This window comes from Rissa tridactyla, chromosome 11, assembly GCF_028500815.1.
Source record: "Rissa tridactyla isolate bRisTri1 chromosome 11, bRisTri1.patW.cur.20221130, whole genome shotgun sequence".
Classification (NCBI taxonomy): Eukaryota; Metazoa; Chordata; class Aves; order Charadriiformes; family Laridae; genus Rissa; species Rissa tridactyla.
The window spans coordinates 863513-885778 of NC_071476.1; the positions used below are offsets into that span (position 1 = coordinate 863513).

Consider the following 22266-nt stretch of genomic DNA (forward strand, 5'->3'; position numbering starts at 1 on the left):
TTCCAAAAAAAATAATTTATCAGGTCGATATTTCACGTACATAAATATTCATCTCTATGTACAGAGGCAGCGGGAGCCCGGCAGGTAGCGGGGCTCCCGCCCAGAGGCACTTCCACCGAAGCTCTGGCCGAAGCCTGGCTCCCTGGGCGATGCCACAGGCATCCTGGGCAGTGCCCGCCCCCGAGGGGCTCTAGCTCCCGCCGCCCTGCAATGCCGGGCAGGTCTCAGCCAGGACTGAAAGCTTGGTGACAGAATGAAGCCCAGAGAGAGGGACACCCTGCCCCAGCGCTGCGGCTCCGGGCACTGCCCGCCCACCGCTCCCACCGGGCAAAGCAGGGAACCTGCGAGAGCCCGGACCCGCTTCCCACGAGAGCGGAGGCGGCCTCGGCATCACCCTTCCCTGCCCGCCCTTAAGTCCTCACGCTGGGGTAGAAGAGGCGAGGAGCCAGCGGCAGCGGGTCGTGGGTGAAGACGGAGTCGTCGGAGGAGCAGGAGCTGGCGGTGTCCTCGCAGGAGGGCGAGTACTGCTCGAAGGGCATGGAAAGGTCCAAGTACTGCAGGGACAGACGGTGCCATCAGTGCTGGTGCCATCAGTGCCAGTGCCCCCCAGCCCGCTGCCCATCGGACGCCCCCCCGCTCACCTCCTCCGACACGGCTGCCAGGATCTTGTCCAGCCCCTCCACCAGCTGCTTGAAGGTGGGACGCTGGGAGGGCACAGCGTGCCAGCACTCCCGCATCAGCATGTACCTGGGCGGGGGGGGGATGAGGGGGGGTTAGCGGGGTCTCGCCATGTCCCCTGTCCGCCCCGCCTGGCCGGTACTCACAGCTCGTGGGTGCAGTTGGACGGCCGGTCCATGCGGTGCCCCTCCTTCAGCAGCTTGAAGAGCTCCTCGACGGGGATGCCGGGGTAGGGGGAGCCCCCCAACGTGAAGATCTCCCACATCAGGATCCCAAAGGACCACCTGGGATCACGCGTGGCAAAGGGGGTCAGCCACATCCTAGGACCCTCCTTGGGCAGGCGTGGCCCCGGGTCACCCCACTACACCCTGAGGTGCCATGGGGGAGGGTGGCATCACCCCTGGAGAAGATGTGCCCAGCTCCTGCTGTCCCCGTGGTATACCCCCGTCCTACTCATGGAGACTCTCCAGTTTGTGCGTAACCCCATGGCGCCGCCTTGTCCCACACCGATGACGCCCCCGTCCCACACCCGACAGCACCCTCAGCCCCCAGTGGCCCCAGCACTCACACATCGCTCTGGTGGGTGTAGACACGGTCAAAAAGGGCCTCAGGTGCCATCCACTTCACTGGCAGGCGGCCCTGGGGGAGCAAAGCCCCTGCTCAGCCCCGGCCACGGGTCCCCGTCCCCCCCCCAGTCCCCTCTCCCAGGCCCTCCACTCACATTGCTGGTTTTCTTGTAGTAGTCGATGTCGTGGACGTCCCTGGCCAAGCCGAAGTCGGCGATCTTCATCACGCTCTCTGCCGTGACCAGCACGTTGCGGGCAGCCAGGTCACGGTGGATGCACTGCCAGGGGAAAACGTCGCCCGCAGTGGGTGTGAGATGGCAGCTCCAGCTCCGTGTGTCCCCATCCCACACCCAGAGCTGCCACCCGCCTCCTGCACGCTCCCCAGCGCCTCCAGTGCGGGGCACCTCTACGGTGGTGGGGCCACCCCTCACCCGGCTGGCTGCAGTGACAGGTGCAGTGGCAGGGGGGACACCCAGGAGGTGGGTCAAGCTTTAAGCCGCACATTTTTGAGGAGATGCTGGCCTAAGCTTTGCTGGATGCGGCCGTGAGGTTCTGGACAGCCTGGGGGAAGGGGCTGGGCTCCCTCTCCATGGGGACAGTGGGATCACTGGGGACACACAGCTCCTTGTCACCGCCTTGCCACCCCCCAGACTGTGCCGAGCACCGTCAGCCCGGGCACGCTGTGCCAGCCCTACCCGTTTGGACTCCAGGTACTCCATGCCACGGGCCACCTGGTAGACGCAGGAGACCAGGTCCTTGAAGGAGAGCTGCTCCTCGGGCATCGCCGCGACGTCGAATGCGTAGTCGGGTGTCGGGGGGCGGCGGGCACGGAGGTACTCGCGCAGGTTGCCCTTGGCAGCAAACTCCACAATCACGTACAATGGCCCTGGGAAGGGCAACCACTCCACTCAGCCCTGCCCTGCCCTGTCCCACCCCAGCGTCCTGCTGTCACCGTCCCCAACAGCCCCATTGCCTGCTCCAGGCCCGTGCCCGAGCCCTGCCCGCGCAGCCCCCTCACCGTCCTGCGTGCAGACTCCCAGGAGGTTGATGATGTTTTTGTGTTTGTCCATGAGCTTCATCATCTCCATCTCGGATATGAGGTCAGCCAGGTCCTTGTCCGTGGCATTGTCTGGGGAAGGGGAGCTGTGTCACCATGCCAGCTGGGGTGGCACCGCAGCCTGGCCCCGATGCCACCTTTGTGCCTGGGACACTGGCAGAGGAGCCAATACCTTTCAGCATTTTGACGGCCACGGTGATGGCTCTGTCGGGCTGGTCTCTGTCGATGCCGTAAGCCTCTGCCCGCACCACCTGGCCAAAGCAGCCTTCCCCCAGGGGTTTGCCCAGCACCAGCCTGGCAGGGACAGGCAGAGCCGTGAGTGATCGCAGGGATGGCCCCGCTCCCCACCACCGCACGGCCAGACCCCGAGGGGCACAGGAGCATGGCTGCCCCTCTCCGATCTAAACTGAGTTCCAGCACCCCGGGTACAGCAGTGCCGAGGTGTCTGGTGATGGCTGGAGACCTCCCCCTCCATCACCACCGTGCTGCTGTCCCCGGGGGGGCTGGGGAGAGCAGCCCCCAGACCCAGACCTGCCCCACGCCGCCCGGCACCGTACTTGTCTCGGGGGAACTCCCACTTGGCATCGAGGGGCAGGTCCAGCTCCATGACCCCAGCCAGCATCGGGGCACAGCTGGAGGAGAGACGAGTGACGCGCATGAGGGATGTGCTGGACTTCCCGGAGGAGCTGGAGTCCAGGGAGAACTGCAGAGAGAGCCCAGGGCACCTCAGCCATCCCATCCACTGCTCCAGGGCCAAACAGGGACCCAATGGTGCTGCAGAGCCCTCACTCGGAGCAAGAGGGCGAGGGAGCTGCAGGAGGCAGTGGGGAGGGAGGGCAGCCCCAAGGCCGGCAGCAGGGTAAGGTGTGAGGGGTACCGGTGTCGCTAGAAGAGCCGGTTGGTCACCAAGGTCCCCCCGCGCTCCCAGAACTCCAACTTCGCACCCACCTGTCGGATGAGCGGGAATTTGGAGAGCTTGTGGACTGCCATGGGCTCCAGGGGCTGCTTGCTCGATTGAGTCTGCATGCGGCACAGCACCACGATGATGACGGCCATGGCCACGGCCAGCGAGCCCGAGGTGTAGATAATGATGTCCGTGTACTTGGCCTCGGGGGCTTCGGCTTCCCGCACCAGCTCCTCTTCTGGAGGGAGCGAATGAGTCGGCCTGAGCCACGGTCCCTGTGTGCCGGGGGTCCCGGCTCCCACCCCAGGACCCCCACCCTTACCCGGCAGCACGGTGAGCCAGGCGGACTGGTAGGAGAGGCCGATGGAGTTCCCCGCCAGGCAGGTGTACTCGCCAGCATCCTCCAGGGAGACATTGCGCAGGTACAGCACCTCCACCTCGGAGCTGTTGATGTCTGCAGTCTGCCAGGGAGAGGGACAGATGCTCAGCATCCCTTCTCCTCCTTGGGGGGCTCTGTGTGCCCCCGGTCACCACTTCAGGGCGGGCATCTGGGACCCAGGTACTTCCAGCCCTTGTTACCTTGAGCACTTGCACATAGGGGACCCCGTCGGGGCCGTAGCTGCTGCCGTTCACCTCGATGTGCTTCAGCCACTGGATGTGGGGCTGGGCATCGCTGTAGACCTTGCAGAAGAATTCCACGTCGCTGCCCACCAGGGCCGTGGTGTTGGCGGGCAGCCCAGCCTGCAAGATGGGCCTGTGGGGGGACCTCTCTGTGCAGAGGAGAGCAGAGCAGTGTCACCGACACGGTAACCCGGAGCAGGGGCTCCTTTCTCCTTCCCTTTCCACCCACCATGAAGCCATGGAGAGCCCTTCCCCAGCCCGACAGCAGCGCAGTGCAACCCAAGCCTGGTCTCCATCCCCACGTCATTGGGTGCAAGGGACATGTGGGCTGCGCCAGCGGAGAGGACACACACAGTGGCTCCTCCATCCCCTTCCCCATGAGCCCGACCCCTCTGCCATGCGTGGGGGGAGCGGGGAAACAGGACCAGCGCCGCGCTGAGGAGCCCTCACCCAGCACGTCCAGGAGGTAGCTGTAGCGGATGCTGCCAAACCTGTTCTCCACCAGGCAGGTGTAGTTGCCGCGGTCAGAAGGCACCACGCTCTCCATCACCAGGCTCCAGTGCTGGTGCCGGAGCTGCAGAGAGAGGAGGCGAGGCAGCGAGGTGTGACGGGGGCGTCCCAGACCCCGGGAAGGGAGGCTGCGGTGGGGGGACCTGGCCCTTACCCGGATGCCCCCGATGCGGTGCTCCCCCCGGAACTCGCGCCCGTTCTTGAACCAGCGGATGCTGGGGCTGGGGCTGCCCGAAGCCGGGCAGCGAAACTTCACCGTGTTCCCCGCGGGAACCGCATACAACTTCTTGTCCATCCGGTGCGGGTGAGTCCAGTAAGGAGCTGGGGAGACGCGGCATGTACGGTGGGAGGGGACCAAGGGGCAGCACGGAGGCTGGGGGAGCTGCTCCCAGCCACTTGTGCTGTGAGCGGGGGGCAGCAGTTGCTCACGCTCCTGAACCTGCCCCAGCTGCCCCCTCCTGCCGGGGCGGCACTGACCTCTGTGCATGTAGGCGGGCTCCTCATTTCGGTCTCCGTGGGGACCGTCCCCATCACTGTCTTCATCGTCATCACCCGACGCCAGCGAGTCTGCAAAGGGAAATGGGTTGAGAGGGACATCCCTGCCTGCAGGGCCGGGCGGGCAGCGCCTGCCTTGCTGCCCCGGGGCGGGAGCTGGGCGCTGCCAGGGCTCCTACCCACAACGGAGATGGTGAAGTTGCGCAGGACCTCCCCAGTCCCCCGTGCCCGGCACACGTAGAGCCCTGAGTCCTCATAGGCGACCTCTGAGATCTCCAGCAGGCTCTGCCGGAGATGGATGCGGCCCCCTGGGATGAGCAGCCGGGACTCCTTGTACCAGACCACGCTGGCACCGCTCTGGTTGGCGTCACAGTACAGCTTCAACGCGTTGCCTGGGTCCAGCAGGAGATGTTCCTCTTCCGACTCCAGCAGCGGGCTCTCGAACAGCTCTGAAGAGACGCCGTGAGCACCCAGCCCTGTGCTCAACCCTCCCCAACGGCAGGGCCCCACCACGCACCCACCCCAGTGCGAGAGCACATGGTGTGGCACAGCGTGGTGCCTGGCTCTGCCGCCCCAGAGGCGGGCGAGGGATGGACTCTGCCCTGGGGCGCAGGGACGCGGCTTCCCCAGTGGTGTGTCCCTGTCCAAGGCCACACACGCTGTCACCCTTCCGCAGGCGCCACTCCTGGCAGAGCAGGGTGCCCGCGCCTGTTCTTCCTCACTGAACAGCACCGAACAGGAGCACCAAACCCTCCCGGCCACCTGCCATTGGTGCCCCAAGCATGGCCGGGACCCCCAGCCCTGGCCGGCCCCGGTGATGCCCAGGCTGGGCCATGGTGCTCTGCCTGATGATGGCGGGCAGCAGGCATGGGCACACGGAGAGCAGAAACAACCCAACCGCGGCTCAGCAATACCCACCACAGCCTGACTGCTTGTGTGAGGGGGCTTAGGGACACGCATGTGCGTACCCAGCCCTCTGCGTGGCCATCACAGCGGGTATCACAGTGGGGTGGCTGGGCCTCTGCGCCCTGGGGACGTGTCCTTCCCCCGTACCCACCACCGAGAGGAACGGACTGCCCGCGCCTCTGAGGCATTTTTACTTGCCATCGAGCCACGCAACTCCCACAGCCCACGACCTTCACACCATCCCACTCTGCCGCGTGCGTCCCCCAAGCCAGCTGAGCCCCCGTAGCGCAGGGACAGCCTGTCTGGAGCCACCCTGCTCCTTCCAGCCTCCACACCTCCTCGCTCAGTGAGGGAGATGCTGGCCCCCCACGCCATGCCCCAGCCGGACGGGTGCCCCCAGCTCCCACCATCCCACCCCCGCGGTCAGAGCTGTGGGGCTGCATTCCCCAGGACGAGCACCGGCCACCCCCAGGGGCTCGCTGCCCAGCTGGGGATGGGGCAAAGCATTCGGAAAGCGGGACCCCCACCCCACCGCCCCCCTTCCCCGCAGCCGTACCTGGCTCCATCGCCCTGCCCTGGGCAGCGGCCGCCAGCAGCAGCCCCACCAGGACTTGGGCGAGGGGCCGCATCTTCCAGGCCCCTCCGGCGCGGCGGCTCCCACCCTGCGAGACAGGCGGGGCCCGGGTGAGCGGAGCCGGGCGGGCGGCCGCCTCCCGCCCTCTGCCCCGGCCAGGCGGGGGGTGGCTGGTCCCCGGGGGGGCGGTGGGGGGTCGCCGAGGGTGGGTGCGCATGGAGGGGAGGGAGAGCACGGCGCGGGGGTGGGCAGGGTGAGACCCCTTTGCAGCCCCTCCCTCCACGGCTCGGAGTGTGGGGGGTTGGACGGGTGGGGGGACCCCTGTTGGGTGCAGGGTCCCGACCCCTCCATCCATCCGGAGCCTAAAAAGGTTAACCGGGCACGGGGCGGGGGGGGCGGGGGACCAGGGAGGGGGGTGCCCGGCGGGGCGGTGGTGTCCCGGGAGGGGGGCGCCGGAGTGGGGCGGGGGGGTGTCCCGGGGCAGGGACGGGTGTCCCGAGAGCGGGGGTCGCGGGCGGCGGCGTTACCGGCGGTGACGGGCTCCCTCGGCGGAGCCGCCCGCGCAGCGCGGGGAGGGCCCGGGCAAAGTCCGGGGTCCGGCGAGCTCAGCGCCGCCGCGCCGCGCACCGCGGCCCCATGGCGGGCAGGGCTGGGGAACGGCTCCGGGACGGGGAACGGCTCCGGCTGCGGGCTCGCTCCGGCCCCGCTCTGCCGCCGCCGCGGCGGGCGCGGGCACTTTGTAGGGACGCGCTCGGGTTACAGCGGCCCCGCCCGGAGCGCTGGGAGGCGGGGGGGGGGGGGGGGGGGGTCGGGGAGGGACGGACCGGCCCCGAGCGGCGGCTGCTGCAACCGGCCCCGCTCCGCCGGCCGCCGGCCCCTTTGCAAACCGACCCGCCGCCGAGATGGAAGGCGGCGAGGCGGCCCCCAGGCACCCCCCGGGCGGGGGTGCATCGCCCCGCGGGTGGGGAACGCGAAACACCCGGGGCTGTTCCCCACCCCCCCAGGCAGACCCCACGTATTGGGCCCCCACGCCGGGAGCAGCACATGGGGTTGGGGAGGGGGGGAGGCAAGGCCGCCTCTGCCCCCTCTTCCCCCCGCCCCGGCACCCCGATTGCCGGCAGCAGGGTCGCAGCCCGGCCCCGGGGATGCCGAGGGCTCCGCGGTGGCCGTACCCACCCCGGCGGGTGGCCGTGGCCAGGGCTGGGCCCTGCGCGTTGCTGGGTGCCCGGCAGCCCGCTCGCTAATTGTGCCGCAATTAGTTGCAGCGTTATCGCTGCCGGTGCCATAAAGCGGCTGTGACCCTCATTAGGAGCCCATAACGGAGCGTCGTAAAACACCACGAGGCTGCCAGCCAGGGTTGGAGTGGCCCTAATCCGACCCATAAACACTTCGCCTTCGCTTTCCCCGAGCTGCTGCCTGCACCGGGGCGGGCAGAGCCCACCGTGCCCAGGCGCCGCTGCCCACCAGCCCACGCAGGACCCCTGGGCGCTGGAGGACGCCCGGCCTCAGGCCCTCTGAGCAGGCACGGTCCCCGGGCACGCCTCCTGCAGAGCATCCTGCTGCCACTAAGAGGGGACAGAAGGGACCCCCAGCGCACAGCCAGGATCTGGCCCCAGACCTGCTCTCCCTCGCCGCATCCCTGGCTGCTTTGCCATCTTTCTGCTTTCCAGCAGCCTCGCCCGTGCTCGGCATGGATCCTGGGGCTGTGTGAGCGGGATGCGGCTGCCGCTGTCACCCCAACCCCATGGGGCCAGGGCTGCTCCGGCGCATGAAACCAGCAACTTCCAGCACAACACGGTTTCGCTGCTTGGTGCTGCCATTTCCCATAGTGCCATCCACCCTGTGCCGCTCCCCACCTGGGGTGCTGGTCCCCCCCTGGGGCGCAGGGGCACACGGAGCGGTCCCTGGGGCCGGCAGCCCCCGGCAGCTGTTCATTCCTGCCGGCGCGTGAAGCAGACGAGAACATCAATTTCACGGAGCAGCAGCCGCCCCTGCAGAGCTCCGCAGCCTGCCGGAAGCGCAGAAAAATGTTGGGTTCAGCTCAATTCGAACCAAAACCAAATTAAAACCAGAGAGAAAGGGTCATTCCCAGCGGTGGGAACGCTGGGGGAGAGCTGGGACTTGGGGGAGCCTGTGGGAGCCACAGCCTGGGATGGGGATGGAGAGACACCCCCCCGCCATATCCCATCCAGGTCCCCCACTGCTGGGTACGGTGCTGGGTGGGAGCAGGGCAAGGGGACCGGTGCTGGCACCTTGCCCCGTGTCGTGCCAAGCATCCCTGCCGGTCGCCGGCGATGCCGGGCACAGGCTGGGGCATGGTGGGGCTGGCTGGGAGCTGATCCCCTCCCTGCCGTGGGGCAGCACTGGGCCGGGGGTCGGGCTGCCTGGCTTGATTTATAACAGCAACTGATGGCAGACAAAAAGCCCTTCATGGCAGCGCAGCCCCACCGCCCGCTGCCAGCAGCACCGCCACGGCCTCTGCCACGCCAGCCGCTCAACAAGGGGGGATTGTGCCAGCGCCGGCGCCCCACGCTGCGGGTGCACCCCTTCCCCAGCACCCTCCTTTGCTGCCCCTGTCCCCCCCCAGCCCCCGGGCTGCTCCCATCAGATGCAGCACCGCGAGGGACACATGTCCCCTGGTCACCGATCTGCAGAGAGGGTGGGAGCTCAGATGCAGCGGGGTGCCCGGGGAGGGAGCGCATCCCCAGGGCCGTGCAGACAGGATGGGTAGTGAGGGGACGGGGCGCGGGGACCTGCTCTGCCCCACGCCTGACCGAGGAGAGGTGTCCCCCCAGCCAGACCCTCGGCCTCACGCGCGCGGGGCCCTGCGGCAGCGAGCACGCACGAGGGGCTGGGTGCTGGGGCCAGCACGCCGGGGCTCCATCCTCCCGACCCTGCCCCTTCCCCCAGGCAGTAAATCATCCCCGCTCCCCTCATGAAAGGCCTGTGTATGCGCTGCCGGCGCAGGGAGCCTGCCTGGTGCCAACAATATTGCTCTTGGAAGGCAGCCGGGGCTGCGGGAACACAGCCGCCCCTTGTGCCTGGCCCCAGCGCTCGCCGCCGCTCCCGCTGCGGTGGCACCTGCGGCCAGCGTGAGTGTGCGCGGCACGGTGGCTCCTGGGGGGGCCGGAGCCCGGGGGGCTCTTTCCTCCTGGAAGTTTCTCTTGGCCTCCACTGAACGGCTGTTGTTTGGGGCGCAGGCTCCCCAGCTCCTTGTACCCCGTACATGCATGGGGTCCGGGGGCTGAGGCCGAGCAAGTTCATGCCACGTGCTGGGGCGATGTGAAACCCCCCTGCCCTGAGGGAGCGTGCCAGCCCTGAAGCACAGGGGTCCTGGGATGCCCCAGCACAAGGGATCCCAGCTCCGTCCAGCCCCACCGGTCTCAACACATGGCGGCTTCCAGCCCCAGCCACAACCTGCTGCCCCTGTGTCAGGGGCGACGTGCCGGGCTGGGCAGGGGCCGAGCCGGAGGGACAGGGAGACCACTCCGCAGGCACCAGATCCCACGGCGGAGGCGAGCAGCCGGGCTCAGGGCAGCGTTCCCCCTCCAGGCCCCGGTCCCGCCTGCCCATCCTTATCTCCGGCAGGGAGGGACGGATGGAGCAACCCGGCCCGGTTAAGGTTTAACCAGGCAGAACTCGGCAAACATGAACCTGCTGCTCCCTCCGGGGAGCCGAGAACGTGGGGCCCGGTGTGGGGGCTGCAGGACGGGGACACCGGGGCCCTGGGCTTCAGCCAAGCCCCCAGCGTGGCACAGGAGCACCCACAGATTCGGGTGCCGAGGGCTGAGTCGGGAGCACGTGCGGCTGGGGTCGGCGTGGCAGCACAGAGCGGCAGCGCCATGCCTTGTCCCTGCTGCCCCTGCCGGGTAGCGCTGGGGCCGCAGCTGGCACAGGGAAGGGGGTGCATGGGGCCAGGATGGACGCCGCTCCCCCAGGGGACATGGCACAGGCTGGGCTGGGCACCACAGTGCCCATGCTGGGGCCGAGCAAGCAGGAGCTTTGCCCACTAGTCCTGTCCCCCCCCGGGACATCAGGGGCTCCTTTCCGGGGCAGCGCGGCCATGGCAGGGGGGCTGCAAGGCAGGAACGGAGCCACCCCGATGCTCCCGGCCCCTAATAGCAAGCAGGCGCCCGGCTCTGCCTCCACATCTGCACCCGATTTACTCGCCGGAGCCAGCGGGGCCGCGAGGGATGGCAGCGGTTGGGGCTGCGGCCGGGGCTGCGCTCCCCGCCGGCTGAGGGGGGGGACACGGGGCCCAGCCCCATGCGCTGCCGGAGGGGCTGCCGGCTCCTCAGACCAGCAAGCTCCATGGAGCTGGCGGCGGCACGGGCAAGGGACGGCGGTGCTTCCGCGGGGGACGTGGCTGGCGGGTGGCTCCGTGCCCTGCGCCGCAGCTGCCAGCCCGGAAGGTGCTGGGGCTGGGCCCGGCGCAGGCAGGCATGGCCCCGTCCCGGCGAGGGGCTGCCCACAGAGGCCCTGGCAGGGAGGAGCAGGATGGGGCAGCCCTGGCCACAGCTGGGCAGGGACACCCGGGTCGGCAACACACCGGCACCGGGGCACAGCCTGGGGATGGGGGCCAGACTCTGTCGTCAGCCTCCCTGGCACACGGGTGGCTCCGGTCACACAGGTCACCCAGGGGTGTCCATGAGTGCTGGCCCCAACCCCGAGAGCAGCCCACCAGCAGGACAGGCAGCCATCAGAGGGAGACACCAGGGATTTTGGCACCCACCTGGACTGTGTTTGGGTGCCATGGACTAGCAAAGCCTCAGCTCCACGGAGGCTCCCTGTGTTTGGAGCACGGGGATGGGGCTGGCATGGACCCGCCATGCAGCTCCCAGTGTGGCTGGCAGGGCCACCTGCTTGTGGCTGCCCCGGCACGGCTGCTGCTGTGGAAGGGGACATGCCAGGGCTACAGGCAGCCCCACGGCCACTGCGTCCTCCCCTGCCCTGGGGAGCGCCTGCACCCACGGAGGGGCCGGCAGCTGCCAGACACAGCACAGCCCTGCTGCGAAGAGGGGACAGGGTCAGCGAGGGACAGGCTGGCAGCAGCAGGCACGCTGTCCCGGCAGAGCTGTGCACCACAGGAGGTGGCCACAGGCCGCCCCTCCCAGCACTGCCTGCATGGCCAAAGGCAGTGCCGCCTTTGGTGCCACCACAAGGCCCTGCACCACTGCTGGGGACATCGGTCCCCTGTGCTCTGCCGTAGTCCTGCCCGTGGAGGAGCAGGACGGCCAGTCCCGAGCACCCAAGCCCACCCGAGCAAGTGAGTCGCCCTCGAAGGGACAGCAGCAGAGCACGCTTGCCATCACGCCACTCCTGTGCTGCCACAGCAGTGCCAGGAAACAGCCCAGCGTCCTGCGGCAGTCACGGATGTTTTCGGCACAAGCTGCACAGCAGCTTGCAGAAGAGCCAGCAGTCTCCCAGCCCAGACTGTCCCTTCTTCCTCTTGGCGACAGCGGCGTGCCCGAGGCCATGCTGACTTGCCAGAGCAGCACAGAAGGTGGCACTTACCGAGTTTGTCTGGACCTTGGGGTGCCACGGAATGACAGCAGGGCTCGAGGAAGGCAGATGGCAACACCAGCCTCCCGCCCCTCCCAAATATTTCCAAGGTGTCTGCATCCTGTTCTTTGCTTTGAAGTATGGCAAAATCCCAGGCAGGGCTCTAGCAGAGAGACAGCACCCAAAAGTAGTAATAAACACTCTATTTGGAGAGCTTCACCTTAGGGAAACAGCAGATACATAAACACTGTGTACAGGGGAAGGCAAAACTGTCAGTACACAGACAGGAGTGACACACCGGACTGGCAGTGCTGGAAATGGATCCCTCTTGGTGTCAATGCACAGCACATCTAGCGGGCACCTGCCCGGGTACAGCGGGACGAGAGCGAAGCAGCAGAGATCGGAGTTGGAGGCCATCCAGGGCTACCAGGCGCACAATGCTTCCTTCAGTTCATCGCAATTTTCTGCTCATTGATCAGCTCACAAGGTTTAAAAGGACTCCCTCTGTAGCAGGAGACTAAGGTCAGACCTCGGCAGTGGAGCAAGACTGGAAAACATTAGGAAGGCGAACCCAGACCAGCAGGAGCCTGTCCTAAGGGAAGATGGTAGATTCTGTGCAGGGTGAAGAAAAACAAAGCTCATGCACAGCCTGGAGTGGGGAAGGGAAGGCGCTCGCTCCAAGTAGTGAGATTAGCAACCAGCTCTCTCTCTCTCTCCTTGCTGACCCTGACCAGCGCACACACCGGATTTTGGAATTGCCTCTACAGCCGGCTCCAAGCCCTGCGAAGGCATCAGCTGCTCCCCTGGCACACAGCGCTGGGAGTCAAGGGCCCCAAACGACCCTCCAGCAGCTGCCGGGGCCACGCAACGGGAGGCAGCAGCTTGTCTCAGCCCACCCTGCCAGCGCGGCATGCCCACGGCTGTCACCCGTGCTCCTGCCAGCCCCACGGACCCCCACCAGCCAGGGAAGTCCTCGGAGGAGCCACATCCGCATGGAAGAAAAAACAGCAGGATGTTTGCCATGGACTAGCAAAGCCTCAGCTCCACGGAGGCACTGACGCTGGGAGAAAGCCGCGGGGGGCCCGGCTGGGAGCACTGGCACTGAACATGAGGCCAGCCCAAAGCACATGGCTCTCGTGGTGGGACAGCAGAGGACGGGCAATGCCTTAGCTTAAGGCAAAACATCTAAAGAACTCGTCCAAAACGCACAACAGTCTCAGATGCCCACCCTTCCCTTCCAGGGCCTTTTCTAACAGATCTAGTACATTAGCACCATGAAGAGACCACCAGACTTCATTCCCAGGTTTGAAATATACAACATCCCTTTTCCAGGACAGTACAAATGCGTAAGAGAGGAGTTTTGAAGAGATGGGTTGGGCAAGTAATGTTCTAACGAAGGACTAATGAAGGCAGGTTTTCAGAGAATTTGTAGCTTTTTAGTTAGCTAACGATTTGACCAAGTTATGCTACAGTTTCCTGCTGTATCTAGATTTATTCCCTCTCTTTTCCCTTAAAATCCTCCTTCCCCGCAGTATTTTGGTGGCAGTAGGGAAGATGCTGCACTTCCATGCAGATCCCGACAGAGTTAGTGATGAACTCACCCTGCTCTACCTTCCTCTGCTGATTGCATTCACATCTTGGAGATCTCCACCGCTGCCAAGTTTGGCTAATTGGTTTAAGTCACAGGGGGTAAAGACACACACGGTGAATGATCATGTACACCTGTTTCCATAGGAAACCAGGCTAAACAGTTACTTCCTTCCACGTGGAAATCCTCAGAGCGCAGGGCTGAGCTGTCTGGAGAGCCAGGAGCTCGAACCCCTCTCGCAGCCCCCCACTCCCACCAGCAGCAGTTTGCACACCAGAACCTCGAACTACTCATTAGACAGACCCAAACAACCCAGCTCCAGAACCAGCGGCTGCGGTTCTGCCAAAGGCTCTAACAGCAACCAGTGGCTCAGGAAATTCTGCACACAAACCTGACCGGAGGAGACGTGGAAAGAGATGCCATGCTGGTTATTTCCTATTTTAAGCCTGCACGAAGCCAGGCAACCTGCACTGTGTCCCATCCATGCTGCATAAGCACGGCTCACTATGGTCTAGGTGTTCTCCTCCAGCAAAAGCCACCTCTGAGCATGGGATGCTGGCCCTCCAGGTGCAGGAATGCACAGTTTGCTCTGGTGAGGGAGGAGGTGGCCACTACCAACCAGCCTGTTGCCAAACCCTCCTTATACCAGATGCACACTTCCTCTCACACTGCACCCACCTTCACAGGAAGCAATTACACAATGAAAACTACTCTAAGGGAGTGAAGTATTTGCTGTCTAGCAAGTCTTTTCCAGCTGGATCCTTTTTTTCTGACAGATTCAGTCCCCGTTCTGCTCAACGGGCGCATACAGGAGGGTAGGGCTTTGCTTATCCAGAGGGATAATGAAACCATTGTGGGCTGGCAAAGGATGTGCGTTCTTGGGCCACCAACAACTCCAAGAACAGTGCTGCAACTTGCTCTAGAAGTCTTGGCTGAAATAACTGTAGCCTCCTGGGGCAGTGGACTCTTCCCGGACATACTGCTGTGGTGGGAACGGTCCAACAACCGGCACTGCTCCTGGCATCCTGGATATCGAAGGGAGCAAGAGGAAGAGAAGGAAAAAAAGGAGACAATGTCAGAAGTGCTCTGAAATCTGCCAGCTGCAATCACTGTGCAGCAGGCATGGCTGTCAGTGGAGCAACAGCCTACTGTAGCCAAGTCAACAACTTGCCAGAAAAGCTTCCAAGTGCATCCTTGCCCTCCATGCGTGTGTGTAAACAGACACCTTTAGCATGGCAGAATTAGCTATTGCACAGCTCAAGGACTGGTAAAAAGCTTCCATTACAAAGCAAGTATCCTGGCTCTCATCAGACTGCAGTAGCTGGTCTGGAACAGGACTGAACGGCTGAATCCAGAAGCAGCTTTCTGAAAGGGAGTTGAGTGGCTGCAAAAACTCAGACAACATCCATGTCCTTAAAGGGAACATTTATGCCTGTGTGTTGGGAACATCCTCAGTATTATCTATCTAGAATGGGATACTTGCTATTCACTGATCCAGCTGTGCCTTTCAAGAGCAGAAACTGACCTGGGACGATGGACGGAGCATGTGTCTTCCAATCAAGTACTCCAGAGAGCCAAGGGACCATGGGACCGTCATCCACAGATAGGCAACAAGAGATCCCAGTTTTCTTCCTGTCCTCTCTGGGAAATTCTTGGCTAGGAGTCCTCGCTTCAGGTAGGATCTCCTAACCCCTCTTTCTTGTAAGCAGCTCTCTAACCAACCCAGGCTCATTACTGAGTCCCTTTTAGCACAGGCTTTGAAATTAGAGATCTGAACTTTGTCGGTGTCCAGAATAAGTATTTTTGGTATTAATCATCTGGCAGACAAATTTTTTTCAGATTAATAATATATGCAGGGGATGCCATTACTTAACTGGCCAGCCGTGCGAGCAAGTTGAGGAATGTATGCTAGCGTGCTGACTACATGCCAAATTTTAAGACAAGCAACCCCAAGAGAGGTTAGAATAGCAAGCAGATCTCCACTGAGACAGTCTTTAATTAAAATCTCAGTTGTTAGTGAAATGGTGTTTAATGGGTGTCAGGCTGGACGTGCTCACTGCAAAGGTCCACACCGAGCTGAGCCATCAAGAACCAAAAGCAGCGTCAGGGCCCTTCCACTTCAGCAGCACCCCAGAGCTGTCTGCAGAGGGAGCTGCCGAAGCCAGCCGGCTCCAGGGCCAACAGAGCAAGCCCAAACCCTGCTGTTCTGCTAGCAAGTCAGAGGGATGTACGCATTCAAAACTGCATTTTAAGTTATATTTAAGCCATCGATTTGAACAGCGAGGCTGGAAACACACTTGGAGAAGAACGTTACTTACTGATTCTTGTGTTTGAAGCCACTGATGTGAGCTTGGTATTGCTCTATGGAGTTCAGTACTATGTTACATGTGCTGCAGGGGTACCCCTTCCCAGCTGAAACAGACATCAATGTTAGCACACACAGCTAGCCAACAACTTGGTGCCTGAGGTAAAGACAAGTGAGATATCAATCACTTCATGTGTTAGACGACCGCTAAACAACGACAAATAGCAAGTCAATAGCCTGACCAGGCAGGGAGGTCGCAGGATCCCACTACCCCACCACGTATCGGCCAGTCACTGCAAGGCAATCGCTAAGCTAGAAAAGCTTTCCTGGTCAGAACATGGATTTGTTTATCTATAGAAACAAAGACACATTTCCTATAAACAGTTCACAACACCAAATATAGTAAAAGTCACAGCATTAGGACACCAAACCTGATGCTATACTGCCTTCGCAACTCTATTTCTCTCTCAAATTCCCACTTGTCCTGATCCGTACATCTCATAATGGAAAATGAGGGTGATAATTTGTAAGCTTAAAGTATTCCAATAAAAAAAGCAGCCAGAAGAGATTACACACAATGTCCAGTTCCACAATGCAGCATTCTGCTAAGCCTTGCTGAGGTGCCAACTGAGAATATTAAGCTCTATCCTCAAGCAGTTTGGTTACAGTCAGCATATCAGTTAGCTGCAAAAAAAAAAAAAGTTTACAACAATAGTTGTACTAGACAGATCAATGGTTTGTGTAACGTGACAACTCCAGCTGGAATGAAAGTTCAGGAGGTCACAGATACCAAGCAGGCGAGCATGGCAGCACAGCTCAGCACAGGAGTTTAACAGGAAAATCCTGGCAGTTGTCCTGAAGGCATTAAGCACTCCTGAATGTTGGCTTGCTGGGGAAGGCTTTGCCTGGGAGTTTCACACAGAAAACATTTCCTTAAGGCGAAAGAGGAGACTCACCCCAGGGGTGCAGAGCAGCGTAATCACTGAGTGAGAAGCACGACACACAATGCAGCAGACAGTTCCCCACCTGGCTGCTGCACCTCAGAGAGATTTCAGACTCTAGTGGGACACTCAGCTCTGAAAACAGAGCTGGACCTGGGCGGGAAGGCCAGAAGAGCGGTTAAAGCCCTCAGGTCTGCCTCCGTGCATGACTGAGGTCCGGATCTCTCTGTTGCAAATCCGGCAAACAGGTGCGTGCACAAAGTTGTCCAAACTGCACTCCTGCACCCCAAACCGGTGGTTCCTAGAGGAACTTTAAGCAGACAAACACCTTGATGTTGCACTGTGAAGAACACATCTTTACCTGCTGCCAGCCAGATCCCTGCAGAGAGAAGTTTAGGGACAGGCATGGCTGTTAGCATACTGAAACAGGCAAAGAGAGTGGGAAAAAACATCCCTGATTGCAGCCCATCACATCCGAGCAGTCCTCGATTGCAGCCCAGACTCTCAAAACTCGCCTGAACAGCTTAAGTGCCATGGAGATGTGGCCGTAGATACTCAGGTTCTGCCGGCATTTCACAGGAGGCATCACTCACACAGGCAGGGGCACTGCCCACCTACCCAGCCTGCCTGGGCTGGGGCTCCTGCCACTGTCAGCGCCTGAGTCACACTAAAGTGGAACTATTCATCAGGCTCCACTAATTAGGTAAAGAGCAGATGGGTAACACTAGATACCAAGCACCTTTTCCATCTCCCACACGACTACGCAATGTGGGAGAGAATATTACTTGGATAATTGAGCCTCGTTTCTTGTAAGTGCTACCGGTATCTAAAGGTGGCCTGCAAAGAATTAGAATAATTAATCTTCTGCTTGTGTGGGTTTTTACAACAGAGAAAGAAGCCATTGGAAAAAGATTTTAAGATGATTTGTCTGCTTATTATTTACCTCAAGCATCCAGCAGGTACTAGACTTCCTGGTCCAACAGAAGGCTGCTGGGAGGAACAAGGGAGTTTACTGTGAGCTCCTAATGCTTTCACTGGACTCCAAGGGCTTTCATCACATAGAAGTGCTCATAAGCAGCAGATCATAAACCAAATGAGTTTTAACTGTCTGCCTAAAGTTCCTCCTTAATAGCTCTTTTTTTTTTTTTTTCCACATTGCTGCTTGCTCCAGAGAGAGTTGCATTAGTTCATCAGATGGAAGTGCCCACACAGAGGCAGAAAGGCACTCAGGGAGAAATCTCTCTGGTTTTTATGCGCTTTGAAGCAGCAGGTGCAGTTAAACCTATTTCTTCCATCTTTGGCTAGTCCCCTCCAAAGACGTTTTTTAAGCATCAAATGACACTTTTATCTTTCCATTTTGGATGCAATCCACCTAGCTAGGAACAGTACTGGCCAAAATCCCTGGATTATCTGCACAGAGAATAAAAAGGACGTGTCCCCGATTAGACAACATTGCAAAATACAACCCAAAGCTTGTCACGAGTAGCTACAGTCTAAAACCTTTCCTGCTGCCAGGGGGTTACAACATCAACCAAATTACAGTGTATAATCAAGATCCTCATCACGAGCAACTCTCCCCTGCTCCCTCCGCACGGACTCTCCTGTCCGAAGACCTGTCAGACACATACTGTCGCCCTCCCACCCTGCTCTTCAGCTAGTTATTAGCCTGCCTGCTGAGAACTCACCCATGAAGGACGATGCCGGTGCATCAGGGGTTCGGCCATAGTGTGCCATCAGCTTGTGTTTGGTCTCCTGCTTTCTGTGCTTCTTGCCTACATAATGCTGTTTTGCCATAAGGGGGTTGTTGAAAGTGGCATGGCAGAGACTACAGAACTTGTCTGGGTCCGTAATGTCCTTGTTCTCTTCGTTAGAAGACACGGTAGAGGTGGGGAGGGTAGCAGGATGTTTCTGTGAGGGCACTGCTTCTGTAGGGTGAATCCAAACTCTCAGTCAGTCACAGAACTCAGAGGTAAAACCCAATTGCTTTATTTCCCCAAAACCCACATTAAAAAAAAACAAACCCCACCACACCTAAAACCCCAAACTAAGCAGAGAATGTAAGATATCTAGATAAATTCATGTCGCTCCTACCTCTTCCCTTAACACCGCAGAATTTGAAGGCATGTGGTAAGACAAGCCAGAGTAGGCCAGAAAAACTTCCAGGGTTAAAAAAAGAAAACACCAACAGATTTGCTTATTTTTCCTTAGTGGAGTTCACATAAGCACTGCTGTATTCAGTAATCACTGGACATGAATGGGCTTCCACCTGCTACTATCATCACCCAGGAAAACAAAGAGGGAGGCAGCTAGAATGCGGGTACAAGGCCCTGTGCAGCAAAGGCAGGCAGGTTTCTGGAAACACTTGATCCTGAACTGAAGTCATGACAAGTCATGCCTGAGAAATAGCATGAATGGGTCTAGGTCCGATGGAGTGAGTCCACACAGAGAAGCAGCTTTCCTGTCTGATGGAGAAACCTGCACCTTCTCATTATGGGGTACCAAAGACCAGAGCGAGGAACCTGCTAAGGACTAGAGAGCTCCTCTCATGCTGAAATGGAAGCTATCCACCAGACTGCTCATGGGTACACCCACCCCTTTCTGAAGGCTCTTCTCATACCCAAAAGCAAGGGCTTAAACATACAAAAATGTCCCACTGACCACCCTGACCCCCAAGGTGGCTTCCTTGTGCAGACACAACTGGCAAAGCCACGAAGACACACCAAGACAGACAGTTTCTGCCTGGCAGATCCCAGCTGGGAGCCAGCATGAGCTGCCATCCTCAGGTGCACCCACAGGCTGCGTCTTCCCTCCGTCCTGACCAGCTACAAGGTCTCGGCTGCCCCTACCTGCCCCGGACAGAGGGTCTCCCTCTCCGTCTGCTAGCAAAGCGCTGGGACACAGACCTGAGGTCTGCCTGGACTGTATCCCACCATGAGAGCAGTCCACGGCAGGTGCCATGGGAAAAGCACACGGTCAGGACCAGCACATACTGATGCTTCCCAGATATACTCCCACAGTCCCTAGCTATCTGCAGCTCACAAGTCCCTGAACCTCAGAGGCTACATCTTTGTAGCTGAGCAACCCTGATGAGTTCGCCATTATCAGGGTTTTGCCAGTCACTTCAGTCTCTGTAAGCTTTTAGCGAGCATTGTATCCTGTGACAGGCACTTCTACAGCTTAACATCATGCTCCCTGAAGAGCTGCTCTCTCAAGGTCCCTGCACAGGTACAACGCTGCTGCAAGCTGCATTTCTCCCAGACAAAGCAAAACAAAAAAAACATGCAACATTTTGCCAACACCAGCCCACCAAGCAGGCTGCTGAGAGAGGCCGTGTCTCTGCAGGGGCACTACTGGCTTACCCTGCTTCACAGTAGAGTACACGCATCCTCAGAGAGCTTACACTTGGGGTCCAACAACAGCTCTAGACTTTTTTATTAGCTTGAACAGCCCCTCAGTACAACGCAAAGGCACTACAGACAGGCATACCTTCCACTTTGGGGGACTGCTGCTTCATGTTCTTGGCATGAGTCTTGCCCAAGTAGTGAGATGTTGCCACGGCCGGAGAGGAAAAAGTCATGTTGCAGATGGGACAACACTTGTTTCTGTCTTCCCCGTTGCTGCCTTCCTGCTTGCTGTCCTGCGCACACAGCATCACAGAGTGGCTGAGGCTGGGAGGGACCTCTGCAGGTCACCTCGTCCAGCCTTCTTGTTACAAGAAGCAACACTAAGGCTTGGGAGTCTAAGAAAAGAAGGTAATTAGAGACATTCGGCTGTCAAGTTGAAGAAGTGTGACTGAGTAGGACTTCCATGATGCAGCATCATCCTCTCCTTCATTGGAGAGTGTTCTCGTATCGGATTATTTTTTTTTAACCCATTACTGAACCGCTCCAGGCAGAGGGGCAGCCCTGGCCTGCATGGGTTAAGGACAAGGTTAAGTGTGTGGCTGCCAGAATTGGAACAGGCAGCCTTTTACTCTGCAAGGTGTGAACTGAGCAACACAAACATCGCTATCAGCTGGGTCATCTGCAACACGATGCCAGCGGAGCAGGCAGCAGCAGTCATTTCTAAGCCTAACGCTATGTGTGAAGGCATGCGCCTTTATCCACCCCCCCCCCCGCCCCCGCCTGCAAATGTTGGGAGAGTTAGGGATTAAAGCTGAAGCAATCATAAAAGTAGAATCTGTTTCCCAAATGAGTCACGGGGCAGACAGATGGCCAAGTGGAACGTGGTGCCTTTACTGACCAACAGGCTCCAGCTATTGGCGAAGGAAACCTAAATAAGTAAAAAAAAGGATTGCTCTGAAAAGAGAATTCCAGTTGATGGTGAACCCAATGTGCTCCCTGTGGCAGTAAAGGTTACACAATGACAGTCTTGACACGCTGTCGCTCCTATTCACTTTTCCCTGTCCTTTCAAGCAAGACTATCAATATGAGGCAACGTGCGTTTGTTTAAATGGGAAAGACATAGTCACGGAGGTTGTTTAAATGGGAAGGGCGGCAAGAACTGTGCTTGCCGAAACAAGGCCTGGTGACACATCTGCCACCAAGCTCCTCTGCTCTCACAACGCCCTTTCCAGGAGTGTGTTCTTCATCTGTCTGTCCAGGCGCCCGGGCCATACAACAGCCTTTAGCCCAGCAGGTCCCGCTCGGCGCTATTTAGGCCCGAAGGGCTCTAGGATCTCCTCTCACCTGCTTCGCATCCAGCCTCATCTTCTTCCCGTGGGCGAGCTCCTCTCCCCCGTGGATGGACAGGTACCGCCTCACCTTGTTGGCGTGCTTCTTGCTCTGGAGAAAGCAGAGAGACACCCGCCCGCTGCTCAGCCCCCCGCGGCGACGGCGAGGGGGCCCGGCGGCGGCGGCTCCCCGCTCCCTACCTGGTAGTGTGCCAGCCGCTGGGACTCGGAGATGAGCAGGGCGCTGCACACCTTGCACTGGGCCTCGGTGAAGATGTGACCGTTCTCCCGGATCAGCCGGTCCACTGAGGGAAGGGACGGACACACACACACACACACACCGGGCCTCGGGTCAGCGACCGGGCTTCGCCTCACCGCGCCTCACGGGGCCCGCCCGCCCGTCCGCCCCCCGGCTCCTCACCTGCCTCCTTGCCCACCGGCAGCCCCGCAGCGTCCCCGTTGCTACCCGCCCCGTCCGCCATGGCCGCCGCCGCCAGCCCCGCCCCTCTCCGCCTCCCGCCGCTCTCGCGAGACGCCGGCCCGCGAGCACCACCCCCCCCCCCCCCCCCCCGCCCCTAGCAACGGCGGGCCGGGCGTCTCGCGAGAGCGCCGCGCGCCCTCACCTGCCCGCGGAGGGAGGCGGCGGCGGCCATGTTGGTTGTGGGCAAGGCGGCGGCGGCGAGGGCGGCTCCCCGTGGCCGCTGCCGGCTCTGGTCTTCACGCAGAGCGGCTGCTGCGGTGACAGTGTTAAGCGTAGGCGTAACTATAGAGGCACCGAGGCTTCGCAGACATAGGGTTGAAGGCGCCCCCGCAGCGCGCTCGCCTCCTCCCGGTGAACCGGCGCCCGCTGCTCTGCCTACAGCGCCCGGCACCGGCCTGAGAAAACGGCGACAACACCGGCACCTTCCCGCTGTGCTCAGGAGCAGGCATCGGTGCCCCGTCGCCCT

At 60.7% G+C, this 22266-nt stretch overlaps 1 protein-coding gene across 3 annotated transcripts; it reads right to left on the reverse strand.

Moving 5' to 3' along the window:
- FGFR4 (fibroblast growth factor receptor 4) lies at positions 1–22255 on the reverse strand. 3 transcript variants are annotated; one of them, XM_054217781.1, is made up of 20 exons: positions 21943–22255; positions 21521–21624; positions 21336–21431; positions 20134–20284; positions 18333–18572; positions 4814–4903; positions 4491–4657; positions 4277–4400; positions 3785–3975; positions 3528–3666; positions 3250–3443; positions 2859–3004; positions 2474–2595; positions 2263–2373; positions 1940–2130; positions 1400–1522; positions 1247–1317; positions 825–962; positions 642–747; positions 1–554 (listed from the first exon to the last, which is right to left on the reverse strand). In XM_054217781.1, exons 3-20 carry the CDS (start codon positions 21354–21356, stop codon positions 411–413), a joined length of 2469 nt encoding a protein of 822 aa, XP_054073756.1. In that variant the 5' UTR covers positions 21357–21431; positions 21521–21624; positions 21943–22255; the 3' UTR covers positions 1–410. The 3 variants fall into 3 exon arrangements, with proteins under 3 accessions (XP_054073756.1, XP_054073755.1, XP_054073757.1); XM_054217780.1 differs by lacking the exon at positions 21943–22255 and adding an exon at positions 21741–21817; XM_054217782.1 differs by lacking the exons at positions 18333–18572; positions 20134–20284; positions 21336–21431; positions 21521–21624; positions 21943–22255 and adding exons at positions 5011–5280; positions 6294–6399; positions 6839–7018.
- Between the last annotated feature and the right edge of the window lie 11 nt (positions 22256–22266).